Source organism: Anoplophora glabripennis, unplaced genomic scaffold, assembly GCF_000390285.2.
Source record: "Anoplophora glabripennis isolate ALB-LARVAE unplaced genomic scaffold, Agla_2.0 scaffold22, whole genome shotgun sequence".
Lineage (NCBI taxonomy): Eukaryota > Metazoa > Arthropoda > Insecta > Coleoptera > Cerambycidae > Anoplophora > Anoplophora glabripennis.
In genome coordinates this window covers 1,761,722-1,780,246 of record NW_019416298.1, presented here as the reverse complement: position 1 = coordinate 1,780,246, position 18,525 = coordinate 1,761,722, and the positions used below count along the sequence as shown (strand labels likewise).

General features: G+C 31.1%; 1 protein-coding gene across 1 annotated transcript in view; it reads right to left on the bottom strand.

The window, feature by feature from the left end:
* LOC108917310 (NADPH oxidase 5) overlaps positions 1 to 18,525 on the bottom strand; it is a 134,925-nt gene that overhangs the window by 115,500 nt on the left and 900 nt on the right. Inside the window, exon 2 of the mRNA XM_018723850.1 lies at positions 15,305 to 15,924. Within this exon, the coding sequence (XP_018579366.1) occupies positions 15,305 to 15,715 (411 nt within the window). The 5' untranslated portion in view covers positions 15,716 to 15,924. The remainder of the gene's footprint in view (positions 1 to 15,304; positions 15,925 to 18,525) is intronic.

Genomic DNA, 18,525 nt, shown 5'->3' with positions numbered 1-18,525 from the left:
GAATAACACTGCCAGTATCTAAAACACTAAATAACCCAACGTTTGCTATAAATACGCCGAAAGGGTTTATTTAATTAAATTTTTTAATCATTTCACAGGTGGTAAAATACCCAATAAATAAGGAAAAAAAAACTGAATCAGTTCTAACCTCAAGCAACTTCAAATGGTGATAAATTATGGTTAGTTGCAGTTTAACCACCCTGTGCATTGGAAACCTCCAACAAGAACACTAAATCAACCTTGGCTATAACTTAATGATGAATTTTAAACGAATTACGGACTTTTTCGCGTCGTAAGTGCTGTAAAGCTCATTCTGGTTTTCCATTAGCCTTGCTGTTTATGCATCGCGGGAAAGAATTCAACTTTTTGCCAGAAACTAATTAACAAAGCTGCTCCTAAGCGGACCGGCGCAAGAACTAGTCCCGATTTCTTACAGTCCGCTGAGCAGATAATTATCTTAATCCGTTTTTTGCCGCGATGGTCACCGATAGCCGGTCGCGAAACCGAAAAAAAATCGACTAATTTTACTTTCCAATTCCTAATGTCGGCCGTCGGATCGGTCGAGTGGGAAATTTGACAATCCCGACACCCGGCGCTCGGTAAAAACGTTCATTATGTTTCGACAAAAAACGAGTTCGCACGTTTTTGCGAAACAAAAAACAAAATAACGTCGCAACGTAATATAATTGTACCGGATAGTATACGGAGCGAACAATACATTGTAGTATGCAGAAAGAGTGAAGAATTCGATAACCTTTTGAAAATTCACCACAGTTTCGAAGATTTCCTAGAACCAGATTATATTGACTACACATGTCCCTAATCGCCCAGAAGCTGCTGACAGCAGAGGAAAACATGAAAATCCATTTTTGGAAGAAACTGACTCTTTTGAAAAGGCCAAAAGGACGTTATTTCAAAATATTAATTCTCCGATTATGATGCGGACCTTGCTACAGCGACACCGTGGTATGCGTTCGATCGTCAACCCAGGACCATGCCAGTGTCGGAGCCTGGCCAATAAATGTTTACGCTCTAAATTCTGATAGAGGGTATGCCCCCATAGAGCCTAGCTCGAGAACAAGGGTACATCATACGAAAAACAATGTAAGTCCGTAACTGATGTCGACCGGGTACACAGGCTACAGCACGACAATTAGACCAGGGATATGAGGAAAATGCCGTGACTGTTGAGTAGTCAGGGACCTGTAAAGTTTTTCATAAAATTTGGGTGAATTTTAGTATAATATGTGCAAAACCCACACTCATCAGGTGAGGTTTTTTAATAATTAACAATAAAAGGACTAAAATAACCCAAAATATAACTTTTTTGCCTACCAGAAAAAAAACATAATTTTTATTATAATGTGAAAGTAACCAACTTTTAGGGAATAAAAAAACCTTTAAAATGGCGGTTTTTAAAATCCGATACGATAATTTGTTGCTCGGGATATTGCAAAAAACTGTCAAAATTCGATTATTACTAAATAAATAAAGTTTTGCAAAAGTCAACATACGACTTTGATATTGCATAAATAGTTGGCTTTTGTAGTCCTTAGTATATGATTAAAATTTCAAACCGATTCGTCCAATAGTTTTTGCAAAATTCTAAATGTTTATTCCAGATGCATTATTTTTGCAAAACCTTGACACGCAAAATTACCAAGATATTTTAATTCTGCGGGTGTCATATGAAAAAGAAACACTTCTTATATTGGAAGAAATTATTTTATTGAAAAAAATACCACTGCAAAAACGTACCACAAAAACACTGTCATTTTTGTCTTATAAACAATTAGAATAAATTTGTTGCCAGTATATTTAGAGAGATTATTTTTCCACATTCGTAAAACTGGAATTTTGACACAAATTAGAAAAAAAAAGTTGCTCTAACTTAATTTGGGGCAAAGTTAGACACTTTTTTTTTAATCGCAGCTACTTTGTTATAACAATTAAGACTTCTAATAAGTGCCATTTCGAAGATAAAGAGCTAAAGTTTCTATGTGAAATTTTTGGGGACGATAGCTTTGTAACGTCTCTGAGAATGTGGGTTTTGCACATATTGTAATAAAATTCTCCCAAATTGTATGAAAAACTTTACAGATCCCTGGCTACTCAACAATCACCACCAGGTCATTTATTTTCATCATATCCCTGGTCTAAATCCGAAAAACCATTTGGTTCTCAACAAGTTTTCTATTAAAAAATGTCGCATATCTTTTTTCTGTTTGACTTTTTCTGTTCCTAATTTTTTTGCAAAAATATTGTATGTTCTACACAATAAACTGTACGGCTGTACACATTTAATATTCACCGCGTACATTAATAAAATTAATATATAAATGTGTTTGCGACAATCTTTAGTACCCACCTTTAGTTGTAATTTATGAATAAATTCTATTTTTGGCAATTTATTATGGATCAAAAGCCGGTATGTGGATACTTAACATAAACTCAAAACAACAGCTAAATTTTATGAGAAGAATATCCGCCAGTTTTAGTACGTATACATGTTTTGGTACATTGCGATTGAAGTGTGGTGGTGCCCCGTCACGGATAAAATCTTTATATCGATGTTAATTTTTAATTATCAATTCATTTATATTTATTTTTAGTCAAAAGATGAATTCTCAAGCCAAGCAAGTAAAACTGCTTTTTATAGCTAAATTATATTATAAAGAGATGATGTGAATAATAAATTTATTGATACGTTACGTCGTTATCTTACATAATTTTTCCCACAAGCAATTCTGTGTAATTCATTAGCATTCAATCTTAAATCTAATCGACAGTCTGGGAAAAACACAGTTGTTTTTTTCACTAACTTGTTCATAACGTTAGATGATAAGTTAAATCCGGTAAAGATATAAATTATTAAATGAATACAAACTTTTTAAATCTCCATAGAGTAACGTTGACAAACCAATTATTGTAGCACATAGAATCTACTTCAAAAGTTACAGTTATAGGATACTTGAACGGGGAGGGGTATATTACTTAAAAGTGAGGTAAAAACCCAGTTACAAGTACTATGAAAAATACTTTTTCTACAAAACTGTTAAAAGTGGGCTTTTTAATTGTCATTTTTGATGTTAAAAATGTCATTTTTTGACACGCGTGTTAAAAGTAAGTGTCAAAAAATGACATTTTTAACATCAAAAATGACAATTAAAAAGCCCACTTTTAACAGTTTTTTAGAAAAAATAGTGTATGATATACGTGTTAAAAGTGATTTTATTTTGTTCGTGAAGTTAAAAAACTCGCTACGCTCGTTTTTTAATCATCTTCACTCACAAAATAAAATCGTACTTTTATCACGTATATCATAAATAGCTATTTTTCTTCAACCGTCACAAAACTATGACATTTTTTGACTGTCTCTAAGGTCGACATTTTCCTTACTGAGAAAAAAATTGTATATTAGCAATAAAAGTAGGTATTCACTTTTAATCCTAGGAGCTAAAGTTTTAATTTATAAAAGTTTATTCAACAATATTTACAATAAAGTAAGTATTAAATTAAATAAACACTGAAACTGCCACTATCCTCAATATTGGAGCAATTCTCAAAGCAGTCCAACATAGTTATATTATTTTAACTTTCAGTATTCTTTTCGCAATATTTTCTTTATTCAAAAGTGAGTCTTCAATTGTAGTCTTCCACCACAGTGCTCGATCTCCATTCTATCTTTTAAGACAATTGAGGTCACCCAGACGTTCGTTGTAATGCGTGTCCACTGTACTCTTTCCAGTTGTCCAGCTTCTAAAATTTTGCTACTTCTCGCGAGACGGCACTGATTTTATAAATACCGACCACCATTCAATGACACTTTCCGCTAACATATCTGAGGAATAATCGACGTTTTACCAATCCGGGTGGGCGTAAAGCAACATATTTTCGATAAAAACTTAAATAATTGTCTCCCAGTACCTACAGTAAAAGAACATGGTCTCTTGGTTTTGGTATTGGGAATTTCCATAAATAAGGCGGATTTCACATCTTCAACGTTATCAATTGTTAAATTGACTAATTCTTCAGATCGGCATACGCCTGCAACCCCCAAATATTAAGACGACCTATAAGCTTTTTAAAAATTCACAGCTACACACAAAAAAAAAAGTTGGGTATACTTTTTATGCGACATGTATTTTTCGTAGTAATTTGGCCTCCTGAACACGAATATGGGGTCAGAATTGGCCCATCACGTCACAATTTTTTCCTAACCTCAAAAAACTTGTGAAAAATAGTGAAAATTGATGAAAATTTACTGGGAAAATTTGGAAAAAATTTATTTCCACATCAAATAGTACATTTTTATGTAAAAGACTCTGCTGAATTCAAATCCACTGTCAGAATTGAGCTAGAACGTGTGGTTTTTTTTCTAACCTCAAAAAACCGAGCAGGAATCGCTATTTTCAAATTCTGAGCGAATTTTGACCAGATTTTGTATAAAGGGGTTTTTTGGGTTATAGCTTTAACTTATGTAGATGTTTCCTAAAGTGACAGTGTCCCGTTATGAGTTCTGTCACTCTCCTGAGCCGAATTCGGTTCAAGCTCAGTAAATCATTCGCTCTTCCCTTCGAAGGATACTCCATAAGCTCCTTAGAATGGCTATGTCCTGGCCTTGAAGTCCAGTATTTCCTGTGTTCTGCCTCAGTCCATTTGCCCAGAGCCCGCCTGACCACACTGGGAGATGTGCCACAGAAGGGCTCCGGGCCAATGAACTCTGTCTCGGATCCCTTCCTAGCAAGTTCATCCGCTTTCTCATTTCCACAAATGCATTTGTGCCCTGGCACCCAACACAGTCTGACTGTATTGTTGGTGGCCAGTTCAGTCAGCATTTGTAAACGATCCCACACCAGTTATGAACTTATCTTGTGTGCGCCTGTACGTACCTCATGACTAATGCCGCTTTGCTTACGGTGGGCAAAAACCACATCATTCATCGTTTCATAAGCCGTCAGGATTTCATAACTGCCGGTTTTTGTTCGGCCGGGCACGATTGCGCTTCTCATAAAACCTGAAACCTGAAATTCCAGAAGGCGCTTTATCGGCGAACTCGTTATTTTTGCGCTACTCATTAAATCTTCAATTAATTAAGGCCTGAAACGGATAGCGTTTTGTTTATGGACCTCGTGGTGTTATTAAATTAAATCGCGTTAAAATTTGGCACATTTATTGGGACTATTATGGCATATTATTTCTTAAATCTTTAGTCAAATCGATATACTGGGTGATAGTATTCTCCGGTTACGTCTCCCTTTCAGCGGTCAAAACTTTTGCAGTGCTCGTATTTTTTTAAAACGGGCAGCAACATTGAAAAGGTCGTTTTATTTAAGAAAAATATTGTCTCTTGAGAAAATCGCCTCCAGAAAGCCATTCTTGAGAAAAATGGCATTATTTACAGGTCTGTACGTTTCGGTTTGCGTAACAGTGTCAGATCCCAACGCACGTTTACAATTTTGCCGCTTGTTAGTGAATGGCTTCGCAGAGGTTGAATCTTTGCCGGGGGTTGCTCTGTATTTTTTAGGGGTGAAAACTACCCTTACTCGAAAATAATTATAGAATTGTAGATTCGAGCGTGTAATAGGTTGAAATCATCTTTAAATAAGTAATTATGATGAATTGAAAATTGTCAATCCCTAAAAACCACCCCCTATGACAGTAATCATTAAAAAATAATGTTGAAAAGTATTATTCAGCAACCTGGAAGAATTTAATCATATAGTGATATTAAATTAAGATTTCTTTACTGTTTTAATTTTTTATTACTTATTTATAAGTTTCAACCCTTATAAAAACGACCCCTTGCAAAAAAAATCGAACAATTATAGTTATTTTTTTTACTTCAAAATATAATACAATCTTTTTATGATTTAAAGTGGAATGTATTTATTTTATCAAACCTTAAAAAAAAACCTACTAATTAAAATTTGCAATCAAAAATAGGGGAAATAGGAATTTTATTTTTATATGGATTTTATTTTTTTTTCTTTTATAACACATTTTTTTATTGCAAATAACATATAAATAATCAAAAATCCTCTTCACTCTCGTCTTCCTTTTCTATTCTATTCCTAAAATTCCTATTTCTATTCCTAAAATATAGCTATAATGTGTATTTATCAATGCTTCAATATACGTGTTCTGATATCTGCAAAAATATTGTTGGTTTTTGATTTTTTTATTTTGATGATTTTACAAAATTTTTGTAGGTTTTTTCAAAGGCTATATGATCAAATAAGTTAAATTTTCTTTCAGTCCTTATTTTTGTAAGGCTTTGAGCTAAAAGGGCTTGGGCAAGTTGCTATTTACGAACATATGCAAACTTTAAGCGGCCATATCTTACTTAATTTTTATCCTACAGAAAAAAAAATAAAATGTTCAAAAAAACAAAACCTACAATTTTGTACTCTACAAAATTTTGCGTATCATTAATAGATTTTAAGTTATTTTGAAGAAAAGACAATTTTTTTCAAAAATACGAAAATTCTCTTTTCAATTCAAGCTCAACTTTTTTCAAAACTAAGCACTTTAAACCGGTCAAACTTCTAGAGCATATTACAAGTACATAAATAAAGTAAATTGTAAAGTGGTAACGATTATTTTCAATTGGGGTGGTAATTAGGGGGTGGTTTTCACGTTTTTGTCGCCGAAAAAAATACGGACCAACTTTATTTTCGTCATAACTCGCTTAGGCTTGATTCTAGGGACTTTTATAAAAAATAAAAATACCTAAAGGATTTTCAAGCACTTTAAAAAAGATTCTATGAGTATTCCCTGAAAAATGCATTGGTTTTTGGTTATTTCACGTTCAAACTTTCAATTTTGACGTTTGACGAATAAGAACCAACATTCAACAAGCTATTACTCCGCTTGTATTGGGTCCAGACACCATTCTTTTTATTTTTTTATAAGCCACATTTTTTATAAGAATGGTTTTTTTGATAAAATATTTACTTTTTGTGTTATTTCCGAAAAACCGTCTGAAAAAGTGGTTTTATTTGGTTAAAAAATGTACACTTTCACTCGCGGATAAGTCGAAAAATATTAGCTTTCAGAAAACACTTTATAGAACAAAAGTTATTTTCAATTAAACATTTTTTACCCCCGAGAAGGGGTGGCAGGGGTAAAACAACCCTCGGTACAAGGTCAACTTTGAAGTAGAGGGTAAGTAGAACATAAATCCAAGTTTTTATGAAATTCGGTGCTGTTTGGCAGAATTATACGGGAAAAAACAACAAAAGACAAGAAAAATGTACCCTCTACACTGAAAAAAAATACGTACAAATATTAGATACCAGATTTAGAAAACTATATCGATTTTTTGTAAATGTCACCTTCGACATGACTAGTATTGCTTCAATATCGTGACTTAACCTATATATTATTTTCAAAAAAATTAAACAATCAGTTAAATCAACTTAACAAAAACAAAATAAATATAAAACAAAAAAAATATAAATATAAATATAAATATAAAATAAAACAAAATTACAACATAAAATCAAATTTTGCGCAAGAGATTTGAATTACATAGAATTTTTCTCGCAAATTGGATTAATTTCAAAGTAAATATAGACACCGTTAAAAATTAATAATAGAAGATGACGGAGTTTTCTGCTAAAAATGGAATAAAATGTTAAGGTCCGTAACCTTTTAAGGAAGCGAAATTGTACACTATATAGGTAACAATAAGATATTGTTTATTTTCATACAAAGAAGCTACCCTCGAAGCGCGACCCTCCCTCTTCCTAATACCCTAAGATTTAACAACTAGTGAAAAAACTATCGTTCAATAATAGCAAACGTATCTAATATAATCACCGGATGCCTCAGCGTTCCTCTCTCTCTCTCTCTCAACAATCTGATATGGACGAAATCAGGCTCGAAACGGTAGGCTATTAGATTTCACCTGATGCGATAATATGATAGGAGAGACAGATTACTATTTGTTAACGCTAATTTATCCCAACACAAGCCGGCCTTACGGCCTGTACACAAAAAGCCCTGTTCCACACCTGTCGACAACGCTGGAAAAAACAAAAGGTCAATGATCACGAGATTGATTTATATTGTTAGAGGAGAACGAAACGCATTTTTAACGCAATGTTTGGATCTGGTCGTGGCTTTGTACGGGGGCGGCACAAATTTGAATAAAGAAACTTTAAAAAGCCAAGTGAAAGTGAAAGAGGGGAAGTTGGATGATGGATCCTCAACTTGATCCAAATCAGAAAAAGGATGTCGTAAAATATCACTGAAGCGCCCTCTAGGAGATACAATACTGAATAAATGATCGAAAACTTAACCAGTACCAAATTTAAATTAAATACGTTGTTTTTTTTGGAAAAGATATTTTATATTGATAGAAAGTCGAAGTTACGCAAACGTTAAATTGAAATTAAGTAACTTTCTCCTGAATATATAAATCACTAATGAGCACGCACCTTCCTTAAAATTTGACATGCCATTATGTCAAGAAATGTTCTACGAACTATTAATATAAATATGTATTTATTCAAATTTTTGAATACCTAACTAATAGAGCTCGAAGAAAATTACATGTTGGATAGTACAAGCCGTCAACGGTATTTATAAACAACAAAAACGATACGTTTTCGAGATATAGGGCGTTGAAATTAAAAAAAACAACGCATTTATTTAAATATTTTCTAAGAGTGTATTTATATGTATTTTTTTTGTGTCTTACTAACAAAATTGCTACGTCTGATAAATAAATCACCGATTTGTGGAAGCGAGAAATTCTGAAAACATCCCGCTACATTCATAATCAGACACTTCCTCTGAAATCGTCATCAAAAATTGCGAAAATTGTCAAATACCTTTATATTGTAAATAATAAGAAAAATGATAGTTCATAGTAATATAGTGTTATCAAAAAAACCTATAACCTTCATTAATGTTATTTGTATTACTTAAATTTGCTACCTATGTCTAGGAAGTTCTGAATGTACATAATTATTATAAAAATATAAAATTTTACTGAATTCTTGGAAGAAGACATTTTTAAAACAATTCCTCGCGAAGACTTAAATTATATTGTAGTTGCAAAAAATGATATTGTTGATAGTAAATAAAAAATTCGAAATTAACAACCAGCTCAAATTTCCAAAGATCTTTACCTAACTTAGAACTTAGCAGTATGTACCTACTTCCAATTCGGATTCTACTTCGGATATAAGCGCAGATGGTTTCTTGTTAGTATTTGAAGCAATTGAAGAGAAAACTAATAATATTAAAAAAGTTGCTATAGAATTTGAGAACTACTTTGCCGTATATTACAATTAATCCTAGTAGGGTTATACGAAAAGAAAAAGAAAAATTTAGCATTAAATTTTTGAAAGAGAATTTACAGCAATACATGTGGCCTAAAATAGATGATGTGCAATTAGTCGAAGAAAAATACATATTCTATGGGCCAATAAAGTTAGTCGGAAATGAACCTTTTACGATTTCTAGGAGTGATTTAATAAATGTTAATAAAACCTATATATGCCTTAAACAAGCTTTTAAATAGGCTCCGAGGCGAGGTAGTTATACAGGGTGTTTAAAAAAGACGCAGCAATATTTAAGGGGGTGATTGCCCAGGTCATTTTATAAAAAAGAGTTCCTATAAATATAGATAAGCAAACGCTTCGTTACCGATCTACAGAATGTTGAAATTTCATTAAAAAACCAGTAAAAATTAAATTTCTTCAAAACCGCAGTTCCTTATTTTTACTACAAACTTTACTTTAGGCGCGCAATAAAATGGTTTTTATTTTTTTACTCATAAACGCTGCGTCGTACGATATAATCTGAAGAAAGCTTTTTTTCTTCTTAATTGAACAAGGAATTCCAAAATTTTATTTATACTAAAACCAGCGGCGTGCTATTTTTTTTTTTTAAACATAGCTAGTGAGGTTAAATCGTTAACTACTGACACGCTTAAAATTTCATTATAATACCTCAAACGGTTCTGGATAATTTTAATTTTTACTGTATTTTTAATGATATTTAAACATTCCGTAAAAGCTTAATACATTTTTTATTCTTTATTTTTAGGGAAAATGTTTATTTTATGTTAATTCAATTTTTTTTATTTTTATTAGTATATTGGATTATTTTTATTTTTATAATTAATTAATTTTATTAGTATATTGGATTATTATATGTTTACCTTTCAATAAAAATATATAGGTAGGTACTTACCTAACTTTCAAAATGGCATTATCATTTTTATCATGACAAAAAGTTTTTAACGTTCTTCGAACAAAAACTTAATCAGAATGTTCCAATTTTTGCGTAAAAAATACCTGATACTGGAAATTCTTAATCAAAGTACTGCTGTTAATGAATAAAATAACTGACAGTTGAAATTTATCCAATTATTTTTGTTCAAATGGACAATCAAAACTTATTGTAATCGACCCGTATTCCTTGAAACCTTTTTAAGAAATTTTGAAATCTTCTTTTAATTTCTAATAATCCTATTGAAATCTTAAATAGTCATTGAAATCTACTAAAATAACTCTGAAATCTCCTGAAATGTTTTGAAATCTGTTGGAAGATATTGTGATCTTGATTATTTATATGAAATTTGAAATCTTTTTTGAATTGATATTGAAATCTGCAGTTCTGCAGATACATTACAAGAGATTTCAGAAATGTTGTAATCTTCGTACGTTTTTTCCTTAGCGGATCGCCCCTCGTTACAAACTACCAACTTTAGTTACGAAAAACAAATTGGTTGGTAGTAATTCATCTTTTATTTTTTAACAATTTTGTGCTAGTAAAAGTGGTAGAAATTTATTGTTACCAATTCTCTGTTATTTTACAAGAACAAACTACGATTAACTCCTTATTTCAAAAGTTAAAATCACCTAGCTAGTTTGTTAAAATATAAATTTTTGTTCATTCAAAAGGACTTCATCACATACGTCGAACGAACTTTTGTTTATAGACTCACATCAAGCTCCGGTATTTTCGCCTGGGGAACATAACGTGAAACTATTTAAACACAATTAGAAAACACCAAGGATAGATTACCAAAATAGATAGAAATCTTCATCTCCGTCATTCAGATCTCGCATACATATCCATATCATTAAATCGATACTAGTTTATCTAAGATATCCAGGCGGCGAAGCCGAGACACCCACAAAGGAAGTCTCTTGTTCGAAGTTGTCTTTTGGGAGCCATATTTGGGGCTAATGTTAATTAAAAAAGCGTATCGCCTTCCACTTAAATGAATCCGAGGAAGCTTTTAGCTAGCGATTGTTTTTTCCCAGCGCCTTAATGCTCTCAAGCTGGTGAATATTTTTCTGGTCTTCGGTTGCGGCTCTTAGGTTCAAAAAAACAAAGTATTCTTTAAAGAAATACTAAAAATTAAAAAAATTACACGGTTACAGGGTGTAACTACGAATCTGAATATACGAATCTGAAATTATTTTTTTTATAATCATATAAATAGTTATAATTAATTTTTAACAGCACTTCCTGTTTCGAGGTTCACGAAATTAGCGCGATAAGTTTTATTAGTGCACTATCAGCGTTGCCACTTGTTACCATTTTAAAACAACTGTGGAAAATAATTTAATAAAAACAGGTTGCTTTTAGATGGCTTAGGAACATGTCATTTTATACTCACCATATTTTTTTGGTACCTATCAATGTGGACAAAGCGCAAAACATTAAAAAACATTCCATTATTTAAAAAAATGTATAATTTATTAAATGTTAACTAATATTGGTACGTAGATAAGTTATTAATCGTAAATAAAAGTATTTTGTATTTTAAGATAATTATTGTTGCCGTTTTTTTTAAGCAGAGTCCGTATTTATTTCGTGAGTGAAAATTTCTCGCACGAATGCGAGGTTTTCGCCTTGTCTAAATCTATAAATACCGAATAAGAATATGTTATAACATTTACAACTTTTTTGTTTCATTTGCGGGTCCTAAAGATATTTCAATAAAGAGACAAAACGTCGACGTTCAGAAAATACTAACAATGTTGTAATTTAAAATGTAGTTTTACGCGAGCTAAGTGTTTTTTCTAGCGGAATTAAACTCGTATTCACTAACAAACTAACTTTAATTGGGTTTTCGACTGTCTGCAGTGATATCGAGATTGCGAATTTTTGGCAGATAAAAAAGTAAACAATTCGAAAGTTGTTTTTCTTCAATGAACGAAACAATAAATCCAAAGCCAATATTATGTTTTTTTTGTTTTACCGAAAGACGATACTTTCTTCTATTCAGTGAAAAACATGTAGAAATTTAGATTTAGGATATTTTTAACGCTCTATATAAGGTGCTTTTGAAAATAATTCTATAATTTTCTATTATATTTTATACGTAACGCAACAAAATTGAAAACCGATAACTTTTTGTACCTCATCAAAATTGTAAATTGTGAATATATGAATAAATAAAATTGAATGAATTTAACTACCTATGTTGTTGTTGTTGCCTGTTTTTTCTCCTGTGTTAGAATAAAAACTGAAATAAACATGAACAACTTCAGAACACGTTTGAAAAAAAAAAATAGATAAAAAAATAAGATAATGGAGCTGACACTGCTTTGAGTGGGAAGATAAACGTTACATGGCTTCATATTTTTTTAAATTTGTTTGTGAACAATTTGATTAATAACTTCCTGTTTTAACACTTGACACTTCATTGTCAGGCGATTATATTATATTTAATTTATACTTAAGGCTTAAGGAGACCAATGCAAACAGAACCAAAGACTTTAAACTTTGTTGGATACCCAGTCGAAGAAATAAAGAAAAAAAGAGACCGTAATGTAAAAACCAGAGCGTTGAAATCGTCAAAGGTTACTTTAAATATACAATGAATGCAAATAGTCAATTAGACTTCAGACGATTTTCTGTAAACCTCGAGGTTATCAAAATATTATTTAATTCGTCTTACATTATTTCGGGAACGATAGTGAACAACGTATAAATCCAATCAGGTTGTAAAAACACATTTAAGCATGTTTAAATAGAGCCCAATTTATGTCTTAACGTATGTTTTCTCTTGTCATAGAAAAATAAATAAAAATTTAGTGTAATGTAATTCTCGATGAGATAATGTGAAGGTATAATTAAAAAAATATATTGTGCGGACCATCACAACTTTTCAACTGTTAGATGTTAGATGTTAGATCAGAAATCAGCGTCAATTTGATGTTTTTCGAAAACAAAAATTGTACCTACATGTTTATTACGACTTTCTCTTATATTAACATCAAACAAAGGTGTTAACGAATGCTTATTTAAATACAAAATTAATTGAGCACACACTTAGCTGTTGATTTTCTAGTGTATTACACGCACAGAAACGTAAGGAAAATATTTAAATTAAGCAAGAAATATTTCAATTTAAAACAGTACCCAAGCAGACAAATAGGTACCTACTCAGTTTATATGATTTTAATCTCGTGGCATCTAATTAGGCACTTTTAGAAACATCTGGTAGCTCGTTGCCCGATTGATTCTTAAATCTAGATTGTAAAATCGGAAGAATGCGATAAACTCTGTATACAAAAAGTGTAGCGTCTTACATGGAAAAAAATAGTTTCGTGGTCTGGAAACCGTGTTGAGAACAGGTTTGTCAAAATAGAGCAGAACTTTGAATAACGCATGCAAATATGTTTTCCTACCTCATCTCATCTGTTGTAAAATATACCTGCATCAACTCAACTACACACAGCACAACACTCGCATTTTCAAAACACCGCACTAAAACTAACGTTGATTTATAGGTTATGTAGCAAAGGGCTCGATTGTTTGCGCGCTGTGGCGTGCAGACAGAATACCTACTTGATTTTATCCCGAAATCTCAGGTTGTCGACTCAACTGAAATATACTGTTTTTCTAATATTTGTGGTTAAGATTTGTGTTTTTACCTATACCTTTATATACTTATACACATAATAACAATAATAATAGAAGGTTATTTTATCCATCACCAATATTTTTTGTCATAAATATATTATTTTTTACAGCTAACAAGCAGAGATATAAAATATGTAGGTATGTTAGTACATATTTATGAAAATTAGTAATTTTTAATCATTCTTGTAATTTACGAATTGCTGATTTAAAAAAACTGTGGCACGATCCTTTTTATTAATGACATTATTATTTGACATTTTGTTTAGTCCATCATTGTCCAATGTATTTGTTTGCATTCAATTAATATTCAAATAGGTAATCCTCTGTTTTGACATTTTGCCAAGTTATGGAGGATTGTTTGTATTCATGACTTCATGTATTAAATTTGTATGTATAGTGAATATTTCCGCGTACTTCCATTTTTAACAAAATGAGGAGTAATATGATCTTTCCTATTTACTTTTCTGCATAGTACATCAAATTTTGTATCACTTATTTTTCATAAGAGTCCGAAGCTGACAAATATGGCCAATAAAGATAAAATTAAATACTGTTACTTTCAATTCAACATTAATTAGTTATTAAGATGTTTTTAAATTTAGGTATATAAACATTGCTAGCGAAAATGAGCAATTTTTTTAATGAATCGAAATTATTTTCAATTATAATTACACTATTTTGGAGTTCCAAATAACATAGAAGTGGTGTTAGTTGAATATTTATAATTTTAAAGCATACTTTTTAGGCCAATCGTACAATATTTCTAAATCTAAATGAGTCTTTTTATATTTTTTCTGCTTTAAAATAACAAGAGACCTGAAATAGACCCTTGAGGTGCATTATTTTTAATTGTTACTTCACTGGAAAATACATACTGCTCATTTTGCTTTAATTTAACTACCTGCTTATGATTAGAGAAATATAATTTTTTATTTAATTTAGCTAAAAATAAATTGTGATCAAAAGAATCAAGCGTATTGCTTTGGGACGACAGTACAAAAAATATTAAATAGTATCAAAAATTTTAATGAACTGATTTACTGATCTTACGTTTTTTTTTAATAAATAAACTAATATAATGTAATATGCTGCAAAAATATTAAGGAATGTATTATTGACATACAGACATATACGCTTTTCATGCCATACTTTCTGGCCGCAGCTCCGTTATTATTAGAGGCAGGTCTATCACACTTTATATTATTGTAATGTCTGCTATACTGGTATAACAAATTTTGTAAGTTTCTTACAATATTTATTTTTGCAAAATGACTATTTATAACGAAAAAGCGGTTTTTTATTGTGTTAGTTTCAAACATGCTCTTCGGTTTAACCTACTTTTTCCATGACTTTTTTTGACGAGTATGACAATGACGACAAAGAAAAACGAAAAAAATCCTACCTTGGTCTGAAACAACCTCCTGAACGCATCCCTGGTATATCTGGGTTCCTTGAACACAATTTCATGGCACTTTTTTAGCTGGGCCTGCCTGAGCCTCTCCCTCAGATTCTCCTCCTCCATGGTGGACATAGGCACAAGGGGCTTCGCAAGACGCTCATCAACTCCCGGCGTCCCGTTCTGAGCGCTACTGAGCGTCGCGGCGCCCGCCTCGGCCTTCTGGACGTCACCGGAAACCGTGGTCGGATTCGACGAGCTTTTGTTTACGTCTGTCATTTCATTGGTTTTGTTTTTCTCGTCGACGGTCTCTTGTTTCGCGAGGCTGTCCCTGCGGGGTGCCACAGGGGTCGATCCCGGGGTCTCTTCGGGGATGGGGGGCACGTTGGTGGGGACTAGGGGTTGTTCGAGGGACATTTTCGGTGGTTTAAGGCATATGATGTCACTTTGCGCGCGGTGTTAGTGTGTTGTGTTGTCTTATCACTGTTTCGCACTTGTGGTCATTCTTGGTTAGTGAAGTTTTTTATAATTTTTCTAAAAAATAGCGCTGCAACTCGTTTCAATTTTAGAACAGTACAAAATTGAAAAATTTGTCCCACGGAAAGTCTATTCACTTATTGCAATATCTGGAAAATAATGGAGAGTAAGTTAAACTAAGAAACTTATTTTTCTAATTATATTTTTTCAATTTTTTTTATATTTTTGCAGAACGTAATTAATAAATCTTCCTCTATAGAGTGTTTTGTTCAGACATCCTCAGTTTGAAGTCTCGAAAAGCGTAACAGATATATAAGATACTCATTTTATTAGATTGTTACAAAATAATCAAAATATCACAAATAAATAATTATAGGCAATATCTAAATAATTATATAAGTTCTGTAAAAAACATGTTTTATACATAAATTAGACTAATTTGAGTACAAATGGCATTATTCTTCAACAGAACAATTTGAAAGTATTTAAGATCAAAGTTTATTAAAACTCTCAGAATTTATTTTAGATCATAATATAGGCTTTGGGAACTTTTTCTATATTAAGTCGTTGTTTTAAAATTCTATAGATGGGAGACGAATTGGTGAATAAAGTGACTTTTCTTTTGGGGTTATTTAAAAAACTATTCATCACAAAAATAATAGATTTATGTAGTAACATTTATGCAAATTTCCCAACATTTAATTGAATGTATGGGTAAATGCATAATTATGAAACTGCAATATAATTTATTTTTATTGACATAATTTTTGTGAATATGTATATTATTAAACAAATATTGTAAAATAAGTACATATCTTCAGGACTATCACAGTTATTGTGATTACTTCCATTGAAACCATAATTTTTATGATTTAAAGCTAAGAAAAATCAGATTTTTCATTAAAAAAATTGAAAATTAGGTTATAATTTGCCATCAAACGGAAAGTTGAACAAAATAAAGTAAGTGTAGCAGAGTATTGTAACCACCGCAACTTAATATGAAAAAAGTTCCAAGCGCATTTAATTCAAAATAAGTTTTGACGGTGGACAATAATTTTTGTTCTTAAGGAAACATTTTTTCAGGTTGAAATATGCGGGAATTCAGCGATTTTTCGGAAATTGAGATGGTCATATTTTTTGGAGTTTAATTTTTTAGCTCACAGAGACAACCTTCGTGACGAAAAAATGTCGAAAGAAATTTGTGAAATAAGAAAAGTGTTGGTATATTCGCAAATTATAATTTGTATGTTTTTTATATTTTTATTTGATATTATTTTATTTTTCAAATTTTACAAAACTTGGGAGAAAAATTCAAACTTGGTGATAATTACGAAATTCGCTTCGTTTTCAAAAAAATTCCACTGTAATTTTCACCAGCTGCCATTGGTTCGTCCATCATCTACAGTATGTTCCATTATTGTGTGCAGAAAAGAAAAAACTTGAACTGTAACTAGAAAATAGTTCAAGTAACAAAAGTTATTTAGTGCCGATGAGCGCTTTTGCCCAGGTATAGGGGGTGAAAAATAAAATATTGAAAATAACCCCAGGAATCGATAAAGCAATCAATTTTAAGCAAAAAGTAACTTATGAACATTTTTCCATAAGTCAACATTTTCTGAGTTATTAGTGATTGAAAATGTACATTTTTTATTAGAAAAATACGTTTTTCAGTAGTTTTCCTCGAATAACTCGGAAAATAGACATTCTCTGAAAAAAAAACATCCCAAAGAAAATGAATCTTATAGAAAGATAAAAAGATTGAGTTGTTTTCATTTATATAGGTGCAATAGGTGCTGAGATACGGCTGGTTGAAGATATTTTCATTTCTGCCAGAAACTAAATTGGAAACATTTAACGGAAAATAACTAAAAAAAATCTATTTTTCAAGAAATATGCACAGAACATTTTTTAAAGTACTTTAAAAAATCTTTAAAATGAACTTGACTTTCGTTAGCATAAAAATTAACAGTTATGAGTTATGATCAAAATAAATTGTTAATTCGCTTTTTCGGGATAAAAATTAGTACAAAAACTGATACATTTTTCACGAAATTTAAAATTAAAGGTAATCCTTCTACAATTTATATTTTTTATGTGCTAACAATATATTATACAAGTTTAAGCGGTTTAGAATGCATATTTTTGAAAATAACTTTAAAAATAAAAAGAATACGAAAAGTATTCAAGAGTTCAAAAGTTTATATTTTTTTCGCAGAATATTTTGTTGAATAAAAGCTTGCAGTTGAGAGCGAAGGTCATGTTTTTGAAACCCTCAAATATATCAAAAATAACGCGTTAAAAATATTCTATTTTACAGTACTTTTAGTTGTCGAAATTTTCCGTAAAATCGTTTTTGGCTCGTTTTAATAGCTTTAAAATTAAGGAAGTTATCGTTAAAAAACCAAAGGTACCTTACCGTTTCAGTTTTCGTAGCATATCAATATTTTGGTTATCCACAACTTTGGAGCATTCATAGGTATAGGAAAATTTGAAATTATGACTTTCTGCATGAAAAAATATTGAGAAATAATTATTTTGAATATTATATTGCATAAATTAAAGTAAATCGCGAGAAAGTTATTACGAAAAAAAAAATAATTTTTGCGTTGTTTATTGGATTATTATATTTTGTTATTGGGGTGGATTTTAAGGGTTAAAACAAAGCACAAATGAACAAATTATGAATTCTATTATAAACAGGTAAAAGAATTTAATGTTTAATGTTTGTACCATCAAATCATTGTTTAAAG